Genomic DNA, 12672 nt, shown 5'->3' with positions numbered 1-12672 from the left:
CCCCCCCCCCCCAGTCTCTTTTATCAGAAAGTGGTGCTGGAGACTAAAAGCTGGGGGTCTTTAGCATGTAAAGTATGTCACTTTTTCCTTCTCTGTCTTAGCCTGGAAGACAAGAGAGCTTGCAAACTGAATAATCCACTTTCAATGCACTTTAGCAATCATTTGCCAAGTGGAATCTCCTGTTTCGGACAGTGAAATCCAGTTGCAAAATGCATTAACAGTGTGTTGAATGTGCATTATTCAGCAAGTGGGAAAGCAGAGTAAGCAGCTTGGGAACAGGTAGAAATAGTGTCCATGCGCCCCCCCCCCCCCCAATCCCCTAGAGATCTGCTGCCTCATCTCCCCTCCCCTGCCCTTTCTCCTTATCTCATCTGCAGACACAAGGGAAACTGCAAAAGGCCCTTCATGTCTGGACGCTTCCCTTTTGTCTTCACTTTCACTTCTGAGCTGTGTTGTAATGCTACTCTGATCAGCAAATGGCTCTCCAGGGGTTCAGGCAGAGGTCTTTCACATCACCTCTTACCTGTTCCTTTTAACTAGAGATGCTGGGGATTGAACTGGGGACCTTCTGCATGCCAAGAAGATGCTCTACCACTGAGCCACAGCCCCACTGAAGACATGAAGCCACTTTCTATTGAGTTAGACAGCTGGTCTGTCAAACTCAGTATTGTTTACTCTGGCTGGCAGTGCTCTTTAGTGTCTTGGGTGGAGGTCGTTCACATCACCTGCCACCAGATCTTTTTTAACTGGAGATGCCGGGGATTGAACCTGGGACTTTCTAGATGCCAAGCAGATGCTCTACCACTGAGCCACAGTCCTTCCTCAATAAGTATGTATCAATGAGGAAACAAATACAGGGAACACAGAAGGAGAGGCCAAGAATGTCTGTCCGAGCTACTGAGGTCACTTACCATTAGAGCTTGTATCCCAGAACACACACTGTGGAGTTGCATTTTTCTGGAAGGACAAAAATCCAAGAGATAATTTAAAGTGTGTAATTTAAAAACAAAAACAGAAAACTTTGCTAAGAGGCAAAATGTGTGGCTTTCCATCCTTGAGGCACCCAGTAAAAAGTGTTTTGGTTATCCAGGCTTTTAGTTAGCGTTATAGTTAACTTGTTTGCATGGAACCTGATGAAAAATCAGCTTTAGGGCACATCGTTTAGACTCAGACCCCGATCCCTGCTCAGCCATGGAACTCACTGCATGATCTTGGGCCGGTCCCTCTCCCTTGTCCTAACCTCCCTCACAGGGTTGTTGTGATGATAACATGGGGGCAGGAAGGACCACATATGCTGTCCCTGGAGGAAGGACAAGATAGAAATTTTAATAGATAACTATCTTTTCTTTATTTTATGACGGTTTTTATACTATCTCATATGACATTTTATATTGCATTTTACCTGCTGTTTTATGTCTTTGGTATTGATGTACTTGACATCACTTTCAATTTAATTAATACTATCATTCTTTGTCTGATCTGCTACCTTTACTGGGTATCTTTTTAAAAAAAGAAGTGAATTGTTTTATTCAGTTTTCAGCTCTTTTTATTGACAGTATTTTTCTAAGCCATTTTGAACATGATAGATGGGAAAATGGGTGCCCAAAAATTTAAATAAAGAAATAAAACTAAGAGATCTTCCTCCCACCTTGGAGGGGTTTCCCCTCTTATTTAAACAATTTGTGAAAAGAAAATCTTTCCAGCTTTCTGCGAAAAGACCAAGGGGCTGTTATTTCTCCAGGACACTTAACGCTTCCCTGGGTCCATGTTTTCTGAAAAATACCGTCATCATGGCACATTTTCTCCCTCCAATACCCCTGCCATAAGTTCCACTGGGACAAAAAAGCACCGCAACTGCAAAATTGATAGAATTTTTTGTGGGGGGGTTTTGTACCTGGGGGGATTTTTTGCTTCCCAGGAAGAAAAGTGTAAGTGGCTGCATTTTAGGGACTTTGGGTTGGATCTAGCACAACATTTCCAGCTGCACTATCGAGTTCTTGAACAAACAGAAATGCAAGAAGACGACTGCAGTTGCTGCTTCCATGGAGCCAAACCTACTGTATTCCCATCCGCGTTTCCGCTTATGTGAGATCCTGTGCACAATCTTGCACATAAAGGAAGGCTCAAGAAAGTAGAAGTGTGCTAAGTCTGTTTATGTTTCCATTTGCTCAGCATTGGATCCAACCCATTGCTTATTGATGTGCAACTGATAATGTCCTCAAAGGGGGGGGGAAGTTGTAGTGCCAGTTTTTCTATGCATCTTGCCAAACAAACAGTGGAACCGGGGAAGGACTTTCATCTAAGAAAACTGGGAAAGGGTGTAATAATCTCAAAAATCCCGGATGCAGTTCTTAGTTCATGCAACAACTACTCCTGCTCTGAAAAGATCTTTGCTGCAGCACAACAAACATCAAATGACTGGATATCTGTTTTGGAGTAGAGGGGTTGTTGTTTTTCAGACCTACCAGAAGCCGGTTGTGCCAGAACGTGAGAGCCACCCGCTGCTCCTTGGGCAAACCAGAGACTTGTCTGTCTGCCACAGAGATGCCAAACACCACTTCACCAAGGATCGATCCGGAATTTTGGTGAGGCTGGAATTTTGGTAAAGAGGGGACCAGTTAAGACCAACCAAGCAACAGGCATAAGCAACCTAAAGAGGTATGTTGTCGAAGGCTTTCGCGGCCGGAGTTCATTAGTTGTAGATTTTCTGGGCTGTACGCTCCTCCATTAGCATGTCACAGCCTGGGGAACTCCCACAAGATAATGACCCTACCCCACCCTTCCTGAGTAGATATAAATTACCTGCCTACCATTTTTCTTCTCACCTTGACACAGAGAGTACTCCATCTGTGTTATATCTCTGAGGATGCCAGTCACAGCTGCTGGTGAAACGTCAGGTCCTACAATGCCAAGACCATGGCCAGACAGCCCAGAAAATCTACAGCATCTAACCGAAAGAGGTGCTTCCAGGTACACACAGACCCGCACCAGAGCTGGATCCCACAAAGCATGCCATTTGTTTCCAGGTGGCTTGAAGTAACTCTTGGTGTCTATACAGTGCTGTTTCGAGAGCAGACAGAATGGACAAAGAGAACTTTTTCGGCCTTTCCTGAAACACTAGGACTTGATGGCACCCAACAGAGTAAACTCAGGATGGACAAAAGAAAATGCTTCTTTATGCAATAAGGGCCAAAGGAATCTAGTGATGGCCGCAAGCATACACATCTTCAAAAGGGGATTAGACAGATGCACGGAGGACAGGTCTATTAGAGGCTACTAGCCATGGTGACTAAAGGGAACCTCCACATTCAGAACAGCTAGATACAAGGCCCATTGCACCTTAGAAACCAACAAGATTTCAGGAGTATCACCCCTAAAATTTTGCTGGTCTCTACAGTGCTACTGGACTCCAATCTAGCTGTTCTATTGCAGACCAACACAGGTACCCTCTGAAACTACCCACATTCAGAGGCAGTCAACCTCTGAATACCCATATTAGGAGGCAGCCTCAGCCTTCAGGCCCTGTTGTTGGCCCTCCAGAGTAAGTGGCTGGCCACTGCGTAAAATAGGATGCTGGACTAGATGGACCACCGGTCTAATCCAGCAAGGCCAGCAAAGAGTAGTGGTTAAAGTGTCAGATTAGGATCTGGGAAACCCAAGCTGAAATCCACACACTGCCATGGAAACTTGCTGGGTGACCTTGGGCCAGTCACCCACTCTCAGCCTAACCTATATCACAGGGTTGTTGTGAGGAAAAAATGGAGGAAAGGAGAACAATGTAAGCCCCTTTGAATACCCATTGGGGGGAAAGGGGGAATATAGGTAAATAATAATAATGATACAAGTTCTTATTGACATTTTTCATAAAGGTGTTTGTTACTGGGAGGAAATCAGTGAGCCCCTTTTGTATTGTCACATGTGGTTACAGCAACATTTTGCTTGGGGAAAAGAATCTGCTTTGCGCTTGGGTGAGCAAGCAAGTGGCGTTCTTTTTGCCCTGTGCAGCGTGCAGCTTGGCTCACTCACCTGAAACCTCTAGATGTGTCTTAACGAGTTCATAGCTGCTGCCTGGAAGTCCACCTAGTCTTCTCCTCAGGTCTTGCCACCGCCAGTGGTGAAGTTCACCACAGGTAGCTTTCTCATTGTTCCCCCACATCAATAGGGCTGCTCCCCAAGGTCTCCTCATTTCCTAATCACCATTCATCAAGATGAAGCCATTGCCAGAATGCTATAAAGACCAGCTGCCTGCTTGCCCGCCCTGCATCAAAACTCCTTGTTGGAGCTGACAGGAATTGTATCATTTTGATAGGCCCAGTCCTGCCAGAACTTGCTCTGGGTGGTCTTGATCCTTCTCATGCTGCTTACGCACAGGTCAATTAAATGTTCTTTAATAGAAGATAAGTGGAATGGGCAGGCCACAACGGCCCAAGGCAAATACCTTACCATTTGAGGCTCCCTTATTCTAACAGGAGCAGAACATCATGTCAAGACCTGAGCTAGCTGAAATCTGTCTGGAGTTCTCCCACAGTGGAATTTATCCCCCAGCTTCAGAGAAAGTTTCGGTTTACGCCCTAAAGCACGGAGGGAACGGAAGCAGGCAGGTGTTCCCTCACTCAGTTTTCAGTTAAGGAAAGCCTAACTGCCAAAAAGTATCTGGTCCAGTCTAGACCGTGACCCCTCAGGCTCCTGGCTTGGCCGCTAGCATACAACTGGGAAGAAGGGAAGGGGCCTAAATTGGTGCCTGTGCTCAGAGGCAGCGAGGCAAGAAACAGCTGCCTGTCCCTCTTCCTCCTCTGGTTCCTTTGCGTCTCTCTCCCCCCTCAGTCCAGTTCTTCTAGACAAAAATGAGAGGGATGGTTGGACACAACAACTGGGAGATAGGGGGGGTGTGAGACACACTGGCCCATCCTCTTTTTGTGCCATGAAACACTTCCAAGATGTCGGATCCAACCAGCTTTTCCACTGGTGAACAAGACAGAAAGGATAAGTCGAGGATCATGGGACCTGCGTGGACAAAGGCCACGTGTGACAAAGGCCACAGTAAGCAGAACTGGGAGAGGATGAGTGGAAATGTTGGCTGGATCCAACCCACCATCTCCAGGAAGCCCCACATATGGCAGTAGGGGACACCAGCTAGGCAGAGATCTCACCAGCCCCACAGATGAAGAGGCACCAGCATGAACTAAATCTCTCCCAGATATCTGGAGTGTAAAGATCAAAAGCATTGGCAGTGCTCCCAATTTTGAAAGGGACGGCTTTCTGGATGCACTCGAAGAGAAGCTCTGCCTTAGCGCATGGCCGGACATCAAGGGGCAAATCCACTGAAATGGATGCCAAACTGGTACTGGAGAGAAAACGGAATCTCACAGCCGCTCAGATGTGAGCCCAACTACATGTTCCTTCCCCCCCCCCCCAGGAATGCTGTCAGGTTAGAAGGGACATGTTCTGAAGTTCTACACTTCCCAGGCTTGCACACAGGCTCAGTTTAGAGATGCCAGCCTCCAGGTGAGACCTGGGGATCCCCCAGAATTACAGCTCATGTCCAGATGACAGGGATCAGTTCCCCTGGAGAAAATGGGTGCTTTGGAGGGTGGGCTCTGTGGCACTGTACCCCACTGAGGTCCCTGTCCTCCCCAGGCTCCATGCCCAAATCTACAGGAGTTTCCTAACCTGGATCTGGCATCCCTACCTCCCCCGCATCCCCTGCCATTGGCCGGGGGGGGGGGCTGGCAACCCTAGTTCGGATCAGGACTGCATCATGTGTGTCAGGAAGGTGAGGAACCTCCCTTCCCAGCTACACTGGAGGGACCCCCCTGTTCTGACGCCAGGGAGCCGTGCAGATGTTTCCTGAAGGCCCCGGGGTTCTTCCCCACCGACCGTTCCAAGGCAGACCAAAAGGGAAGGGGGGAGGAAAGGGGCGGCCAGCCGGCTGGGCCACCTGCCAGGGCCCCAACAGGTGGAGAGAAAGGTGGGGAATGTCTGAGACAAGACCCCAACAACTGGAGCCCAATCCCTTGGTTCGATTCCTTTAAGGCGTGGGCAGTGGGGCGTTCAGGTGGGGAGTCAGCACAAATAAAAGAGAAGTAGGTGGAAGCCGGGGAGGATTGGTGAGAGTGACGGAGAGGAGGGAGACACAGGGCAGCTGCCCTTATCCATTCGAGCGTGTCCTCCAAGACCACCGTCAGGGATAGAGTGAAGCAACTCTTCTGACAATGTCTGAGGCAACCTCTGTTCAGCCGTGCCAACTGCCGTCCTGGCTACGCCCCACGGCCCACCCGCATCCCAGCCTAGCCCAGGAGTTGACAATGTGCAAACACAGGGCTTTAGGGATGCCAAATCCCTGGTCTGTAAAACAGTAAATCACCGTGTACAAATCCCTGGTCTGGGCAGGGGTTCCCCTGATTGTCAGGGCTTCAGCCTGCCACCAGCCACCCCAAAGCTCCACCCCCAAGAACAACCACCCGCAGCCACCCCCTCCCTCCTCTCCTGAGATTTAAAGGGCCCTCCAGCTGATCAGGGGAGCACGTGGCCTGCCAATCGGCAGGAGGGCCCTTTAAATCTTGCAGGAGGGGAGGGAGAGGGGCGGTCACTGGCCACACTCCTGAAATCCAAGTGGTGGTTTGCTGCTTGAAATTCAGGCGCGTGCGGCCCTGCTGGCCAGAAGCATTTAAAGGGTCCCTTTAAATGAATCTGGCCAGCGAGGGCCGGGCCTTGCATGCCTGATCTCCAAGCAGCATGGCTGGCATGCCGCCCCTCCCCCACCCCTCCTGCAAGATTTAAAGGCTCCTCCAAGCGGCTGGCCTGTTAAATATCACAGGAGGTGAGGGAGAGGGGTGTCCATGTTGGGTCACTGCCCACGAGACAACAACACAGTCCAGAGTGGGTACAAAGAAAATTATTGACGGCATCTGAGATTATGTAATTGATTTATAGATTTTATTAATCTTCACATTGTTTTAACTGTCGTACATCGCCCAGAGCCTTGTGTGTGCAGGGACTGGGCAATTCACAAACCTAAAGTAATAAATAAAATGTAAGAAAGGCACCTGTAGCTTCACTTGTGAAAACACTCACAGTTTCCCCCTAAATAAGTACCTGGAAGAGGGTCTGGTTCTGGCTGCTGACTTCCATAAAGACTACCTTCGGATTGGCTTGCTTACGGCCTCTAGGCGTAGTTGCAAAGAGGATACTTGGCAGAGTCACATCAATGCCTCGGACCTCTTTGTTCTCCTGCAAAAGCAGACCGGGATGAATGGAGCAGAAAGAAGCCCCTTGCATGAGGGAAAGGGAGGGTGGAATTTAGGGTAGGTAATCTATGCTTTCCCTCCCCCTGTACAATCCATATGAGATCTCTTTTCTCACCTCTGGTTTAGAATGGATGGCCAAGCCTAGAGAGGCCTTGTGGGGTAGAACATTCCAGACACTCGCACGCAACCTCCGGCCCTTCCCCAGAGTCCTGCTCTCTTCCTTGAAGTCCATTTTCCCCAAGTATGTATCCAAACGCTGCAGGTAGCTGTTGGGGGAAAAGTAAAACCAAGAGTGCTTAGAGATGCCAGCAGAGCCAGTTTGCCAATATAAGTGGCAATCAGCCCCTTCAAATTAGTTCGCCCCCCCCCGCCCTCCCCCCGGGGCCACTTTGCAAGGGAGAACGGGTGGCTGGGGTCCTCCAGACTCCATTTGCCAATGCAAGCAAAGGCCATTCCTTCAATACTCACTGGTAGAAGGTCCCAGAATTGTTTCTCCTGCCAGATATAGGATATTCCAGGGCAACTGCTAAGTCCTCAAGTTCTTTTTCCACTTCACACACTTGGAGAGAGCTTTTTTTGTCCGCACTTCCAGACTCTAACATGCAAGGGGGGAAAAGCCAAAGGAAAAATCAGTTTACTGATCTCCAACTGCTCTTCTTGCTGGGATTACAGAACCAAAACGACACAGTTCTTCAGCCACACTGTGCATGCCCAAGAACGGGGGGAGGGGGGATTGGCATTAGGAGGGGGGACAACTCAGCATGTTGATGCTCTCAAAGGGCCGCCTCATCCTGTATGGTCCAGTCTTCCAGTTAAGAATCTCTTCTGGAGACTTAGTCTTGGGCAAAAATGCACAATATCTTTGTTTAAGGGTTGTCTCTGGGTTCACCACTTCGATCAGGGTCAAAAGTCAGTTCCGAGAATGGCCCAATCTGCATCTAGCATTTGCACCATTGTTTTCCCAAAACCACACTGGAACAGAAAAAGATGCAGCTCTAAACCACATTCAAATACCCCGGGGCCAATGCCATACTGACTGCAGAGTAACCTCTGAACGGGACATAAAACGGCCATAGATCTATGCAGACAGTACCATAAAACCAAGAGATCAAACGAAGTGAAAACAGCAGTCTGGACACACTGCCATAAAATTCGACAATCAATCAAAGTGAAAGTGGCATACAATGCAGAGGGGAATTTCTGTTCCAACGTGGGTTTGGTAAAACAGCGAAGCAAATGCTAGATACAGTTTGGGCCAATGTCACTTTAAAAGCTGACTTTGCTGAGTACTTCAAAGTCAGGCAATTAACTTGCCCCTGGGCATTCTTTAAGCTCAGGAAAAAGGTGGGGGGGAGAGAAGGCAGGAGCTCCCTCCTCCACTGATGCCGCCCATCGTAGGTGAAATCGGTTCCTGAGGCTTTTAAAGCAACATTCTTGGAGCCGACGTGTGACTCTGATCAAAGCGGTTATCTTAGAGACAACTAATAAACAAACGTGTATATGTATTTGTGTGTGTGTGTGTGTGTGTGTGTGTTTTTGCCCTGCATCATTGCCTGCAGAAAGGAGGCAGGTAGCAATCAGAGATGGGGCTTTTTGAGCTATGGTGCCTCACTTTCAGAATGTGTCCCCCCCCCCCCTTGATGTTCACCTGGTGCCCACCTTACTTGGTCTTTAGGCACTAGGCCAAAATGTTTCTTTTTACTCCAGGCTTTTAACTGAGGGGTTCCATTTTTTAAAAAGCTGTTTTATGGTCTAATTCTATTATACGGATATCATTTAAACTACTGTTTTAGGACCCTGGCTTGTATTTAAAAGATTTGTTTGGTTTTGTCGCACGGTTTCAGTGATGAACTGCCTCCTGCAGGCTGTGGCTCAGTGGTAGAGCATTTGCTTGGCATGCAAAAGGCCACAGATTCAATCCCCGGCATCTCCAGTTAAAGGATCTGTCAACCTTAGATATGGGGCCATTAGGCCACATATCTCAAAAAGAACATTGCAGAGCTGGCCAAAGTACAGAAGAGGGCAACCAAGATAATCAAGGGGTTGGATCACCTTTCCTATGAATAAAGGCTAAAAAGGCTGTGATTCTTTAGTTTAGAAAAAAAAAAGACAGCTATGTGGGGAACATGATAGAGATTTATAAAATTATGCATGGGCTGGAGAAAGTGGGTAGAGAGAGGTTTCTCTCCCTCCCCCGTAGCACTAGAACTCAGGGGCACCCAATACAGCTGGCAGAAAACAGATTTTTAAGACAGGCAGAAGGAAATACTTCTTTACTCAGTGAGTAACTAAATTGTGGAACTCGCTGCAAGCAGATGTAGTGAGGGCCACAAGCTTGGATAGCTTTACATGGTGGTGGTGGGGTTAGATAGGTTCATAGAGGAGAGTTCCATCAATGGCTACTTGTCACAGTGTGTTAAAGGAACCTCCATATTCAGAGGCTGTAAACTCCTGAAACCCAATGCCAGGAAGCAACCTCAGGGGGAGAGCCTTGGCCTCTGTGCCCTGTTTGTTTGGCTCTCCAGAGCAACTGATTGGCCACTATGTGAAACAGTATGCCAGACTAGATTTACCAGTGGCCTGATCCAGCTCTCGTTATGTTCTTATGCCCCCTCTCGAGCAGCCAGGCTTCCTCACATCCCACCGCTTGCTTATCATGTTCTTCTTGGTCATTGGCTGTCCTCCGCAGATGGACAGGCTGGATTGCAGCCAAGCTTTTGGTAAACCAACGGTTTGCGTGGTTGTATGCAGAGGTCATTTCGGGGGGGATCGCGGGGGATCGCAGTTCCCCCGGGTGAGGTACGGGGGGGCACATGGTGAAGCCCCGCCCCCTGCTTCCGGCCGCCCCGCTTCCAGCCCTCATTCAGCCAGGAGGAGGCAGGAGAAGAGGGAGGGTAAGTTGCTTCCCCCCCGCCTCTCCCCACCCCTGCCTGCCTGGGGCCAGGGAGGGCCTTGGCGGGGCTTCCTCGCACTCCCGCCGGCCTTGCAGGTCCACCGCCGGGCCCCTGATGTCAGGGGGTGTGGCCTATGCTAATGAGTTATGCTAATGAGATCCCCTAGCTGTTTTTCTACGAAATGACCCCTGGTTGTATGACATACTGGCACGTAAGTTGCCTTGCTTAATTCAAGGCATCTTCGAATGCATGGCAACTCTGCTCCTGACCCTGTTGGGCTCTGGGTGGCACAGCTGTGCTGGAGGGGACAAGACTAGCCATGAGACCTTGCAGCCTTTTCGGACAGTTAGTCTCACCATGGAAGATGATCTTGTAGGCAGAGGAGTCTGGAAGCGACTGGTTGCGGGATCCCTTGTTATAGGCATAGGAGACGCTGTGAAGAACAGAACTGGGCTTTCCACTCCCTTGACTGGAGTTTCCACTCACATTGGAAGAGCAGAGGAAACCTTTGGCCTCGGTACTCAAGTTGTAGATTCTGTTTCCATAGTGTAGCCTGAAAAGACCAGTTGCCTGTTGCCCATAAACACAAAAGCGGTAAAGTCCATTGCGATCTTTCAGATAATAATTCCCATCTTCTGGAAGGAACGGCGCACTTATGTACAGTCCATGGGGATGGTTTTCAATGCTGATGAAGTTTCCATGCTTTTTATAATAGATGGAGCTTTTCTGAGTGTGGTTTCTCGTAGCACAAAATCGGAAATCTTCCTCCTGCACCGTGAGCCCATAAATACCTGTAGGACACGGACACACAAATTAAAAAAAATAATAATTATATGGTATTCTGACTAAGAGAGATGCCCCAGAAGTCTTCACATGGATTAAAAATATTGGTGGTGGAAAGTGCCGTCAAGTCTCAGCTGACTTCCAGCGAACCAGTGGTGTTGTCAGGGCAAGAGATGTTTAGAGGTGGGTTTGCCATCGCCTGCCTCTGCATCATGACCCTGGTATTCCTTGGAGGTCTCCCATCCAAAGGGCGACCCTGCTTAGCTTCCGAGATCAGATGAGATTAGGCTACCCTGAGCTATCCAGGTCAGAGCAACTTAAAAGAAAGTATTCAATATTATCAAAATTAGTGGTGCTCTGTTACCTCAGACAGGGAGGCTGAGGACAGATTAAGCTACCAGCAGTCACTTTGTGAAGTTCTTTTTAGGCTGCCCATTAGCAGTGAAGCCCAGCAAACAGGGAGCCCAGCCGCCAAGTGCTTATAATCACATGGGACAGGACAGTGTCAAACCATGCTTTGTTTATCTTTGCTTAGCTCTTCATAGTTTGTCATAGATGCTGGGGGAATGTCATCAAGAAGTGGAAGAGATGCTAAAATGAAGAGGGGGAGACTGTACCATCCGGTCAAATGGAAGGACTTTGACCCCTCCCATAATGAATGGGTGGAATCTAAGCATGTTAAGGCTGCAAAATTGGTGCATGCTTTCCATAAGCGGCACCCTCTCAAGCCAGTGGAGGTTGGGGGGGGGGGGAGGCAGAATGTCAAACCATGCCTCTCGCTTAGCTTTGCTTTGCTTAGCTCTTCATAGTTTGTCATAGATGCTGGGGGGGAGGGAATTCCTTAGGTGGGGGTGTGTGATTGTGTGTGTGCTCTATCTTAGACAGTGCAACCTTTCTCTCAAGATGTGCCTCTCTCTGTTCACAGGGAGATGTCCTTGAAAGCTTCTAGTGCCAGCCTGTAGTAGATAATGGGATTGTATATTCCCATGAGAAGGGGGGATGGAGACGCCGGAGCCTGGCTGTGTATGTGACGTGATGTATGTGTGGGGTTTAGGAGGGGGCTACATTTGAACTTTCTATATTTATGCAAGTACCTGCCAAAATGCTTTAGGACTGACACAGTATGGATCATGCCTGGACCTTGTATAACTCAATAAAGCTTTTCACTGCCAAGGACAGTGTGCTGGAGAGTAACTTGACCAGGGAGACTGACAGACCAGTAGCTTTGCAGAAGACAAAGGGTGGTGGTGGGGCCTTGATCCAGCCATGGAGGCAGCCAAACAAAATGTTTCGTGTTACCTTGGAGCTGGAAAAGTAGAGACACCAGGAAGAGAACCCTCCTAGGCAGCTCATTCACGAGGTCCATTCTGGAAGGGGTTTCTTTGGCAACAGAAGGGGACACCTCCCAGGCTCCTCAGAGCACGCTCTTCCTCCTCCCAGCTGGAAATAATAATAATAAAGACGATTTAGTATTTATGTACTCCCCGTTGCCTTTTTATTGTTATTGCCTGAAGACAGATATCCGGCGTTTCTCTTGAAAAGGTAGCTTATGTTATAGTCCATCTACAGCAGTTAAAAATAGACAACGGGCGCCATTCAAATCTATGTATTCCAGGGACAAACTGTAACTTTAAAAAAGACCTTTCTATTACAAATGTTTTCAACTGGTGCCAGAAAGCCCTTAATGCCAGGGAGGGCAGCTGCCAAGTCAGACTGCACACAGTAGGGCTGCCAGTCCTCAGGTCCCA

General features: G+C 48.6%; 1 protein-coding gene across 1 annotated transcript in view; it reads right to left on the bottom strand.

Annotated features, from left to right (window-relative positions):
• ADGRG1 (adhesion G protein-coupled receptor G1) overlaps positions 1–12340 on the bottom strand; it is a 25219-nt gene extending 12879 nt beyond the window's left edge. The window contains exons 1-7 of the mRNA XM_015412822.1: positions 12224–12340; positions 10498–10932; positions 7716–7842; positions 7363–7513; positions 7096–7230; positions 2466–2591; positions 912–957 (exon numbers count right to left, since the gene is read on the bottom strand). Of these exons, the coding sequence (XP_015268308.1) occupies positions 912–957; positions 2466–2591; positions 7096–7230; positions 7363–7513; positions 7716–7842; positions 10498–10932; positions 12224–12290 (1087 nt within the window). The 5' untranslated portion in view covers positions 12291–12340. The remainder of the gene's footprint in view (positions 1–911; positions 958–2465; positions 2592–7095; positions 7231–7362; positions 7514–7715; positions 7843–10497; positions 10933–12223) is intronic.
• Positions 12341–12672: the final 332 nt, after the last annotated feature.

This window comes from Gekko japonicus, unplaced genomic scaffold (genome assembly GCF_001447785.1).
Source record: "Gekko japonicus isolate JY-2015 unplaced genomic scaffold, Gekko_japonicus_V1.1 scaffold1029, whole genome shotgun sequence".
NCBI lineage: Eukaryota > Metazoa > Chordata > Lepidosauria > Squamata > Gekkonidae > Gekko > Gekko japonicus.
This window is presented reverse-complemented; position numbering and strand designations above follow the sequence as displayed.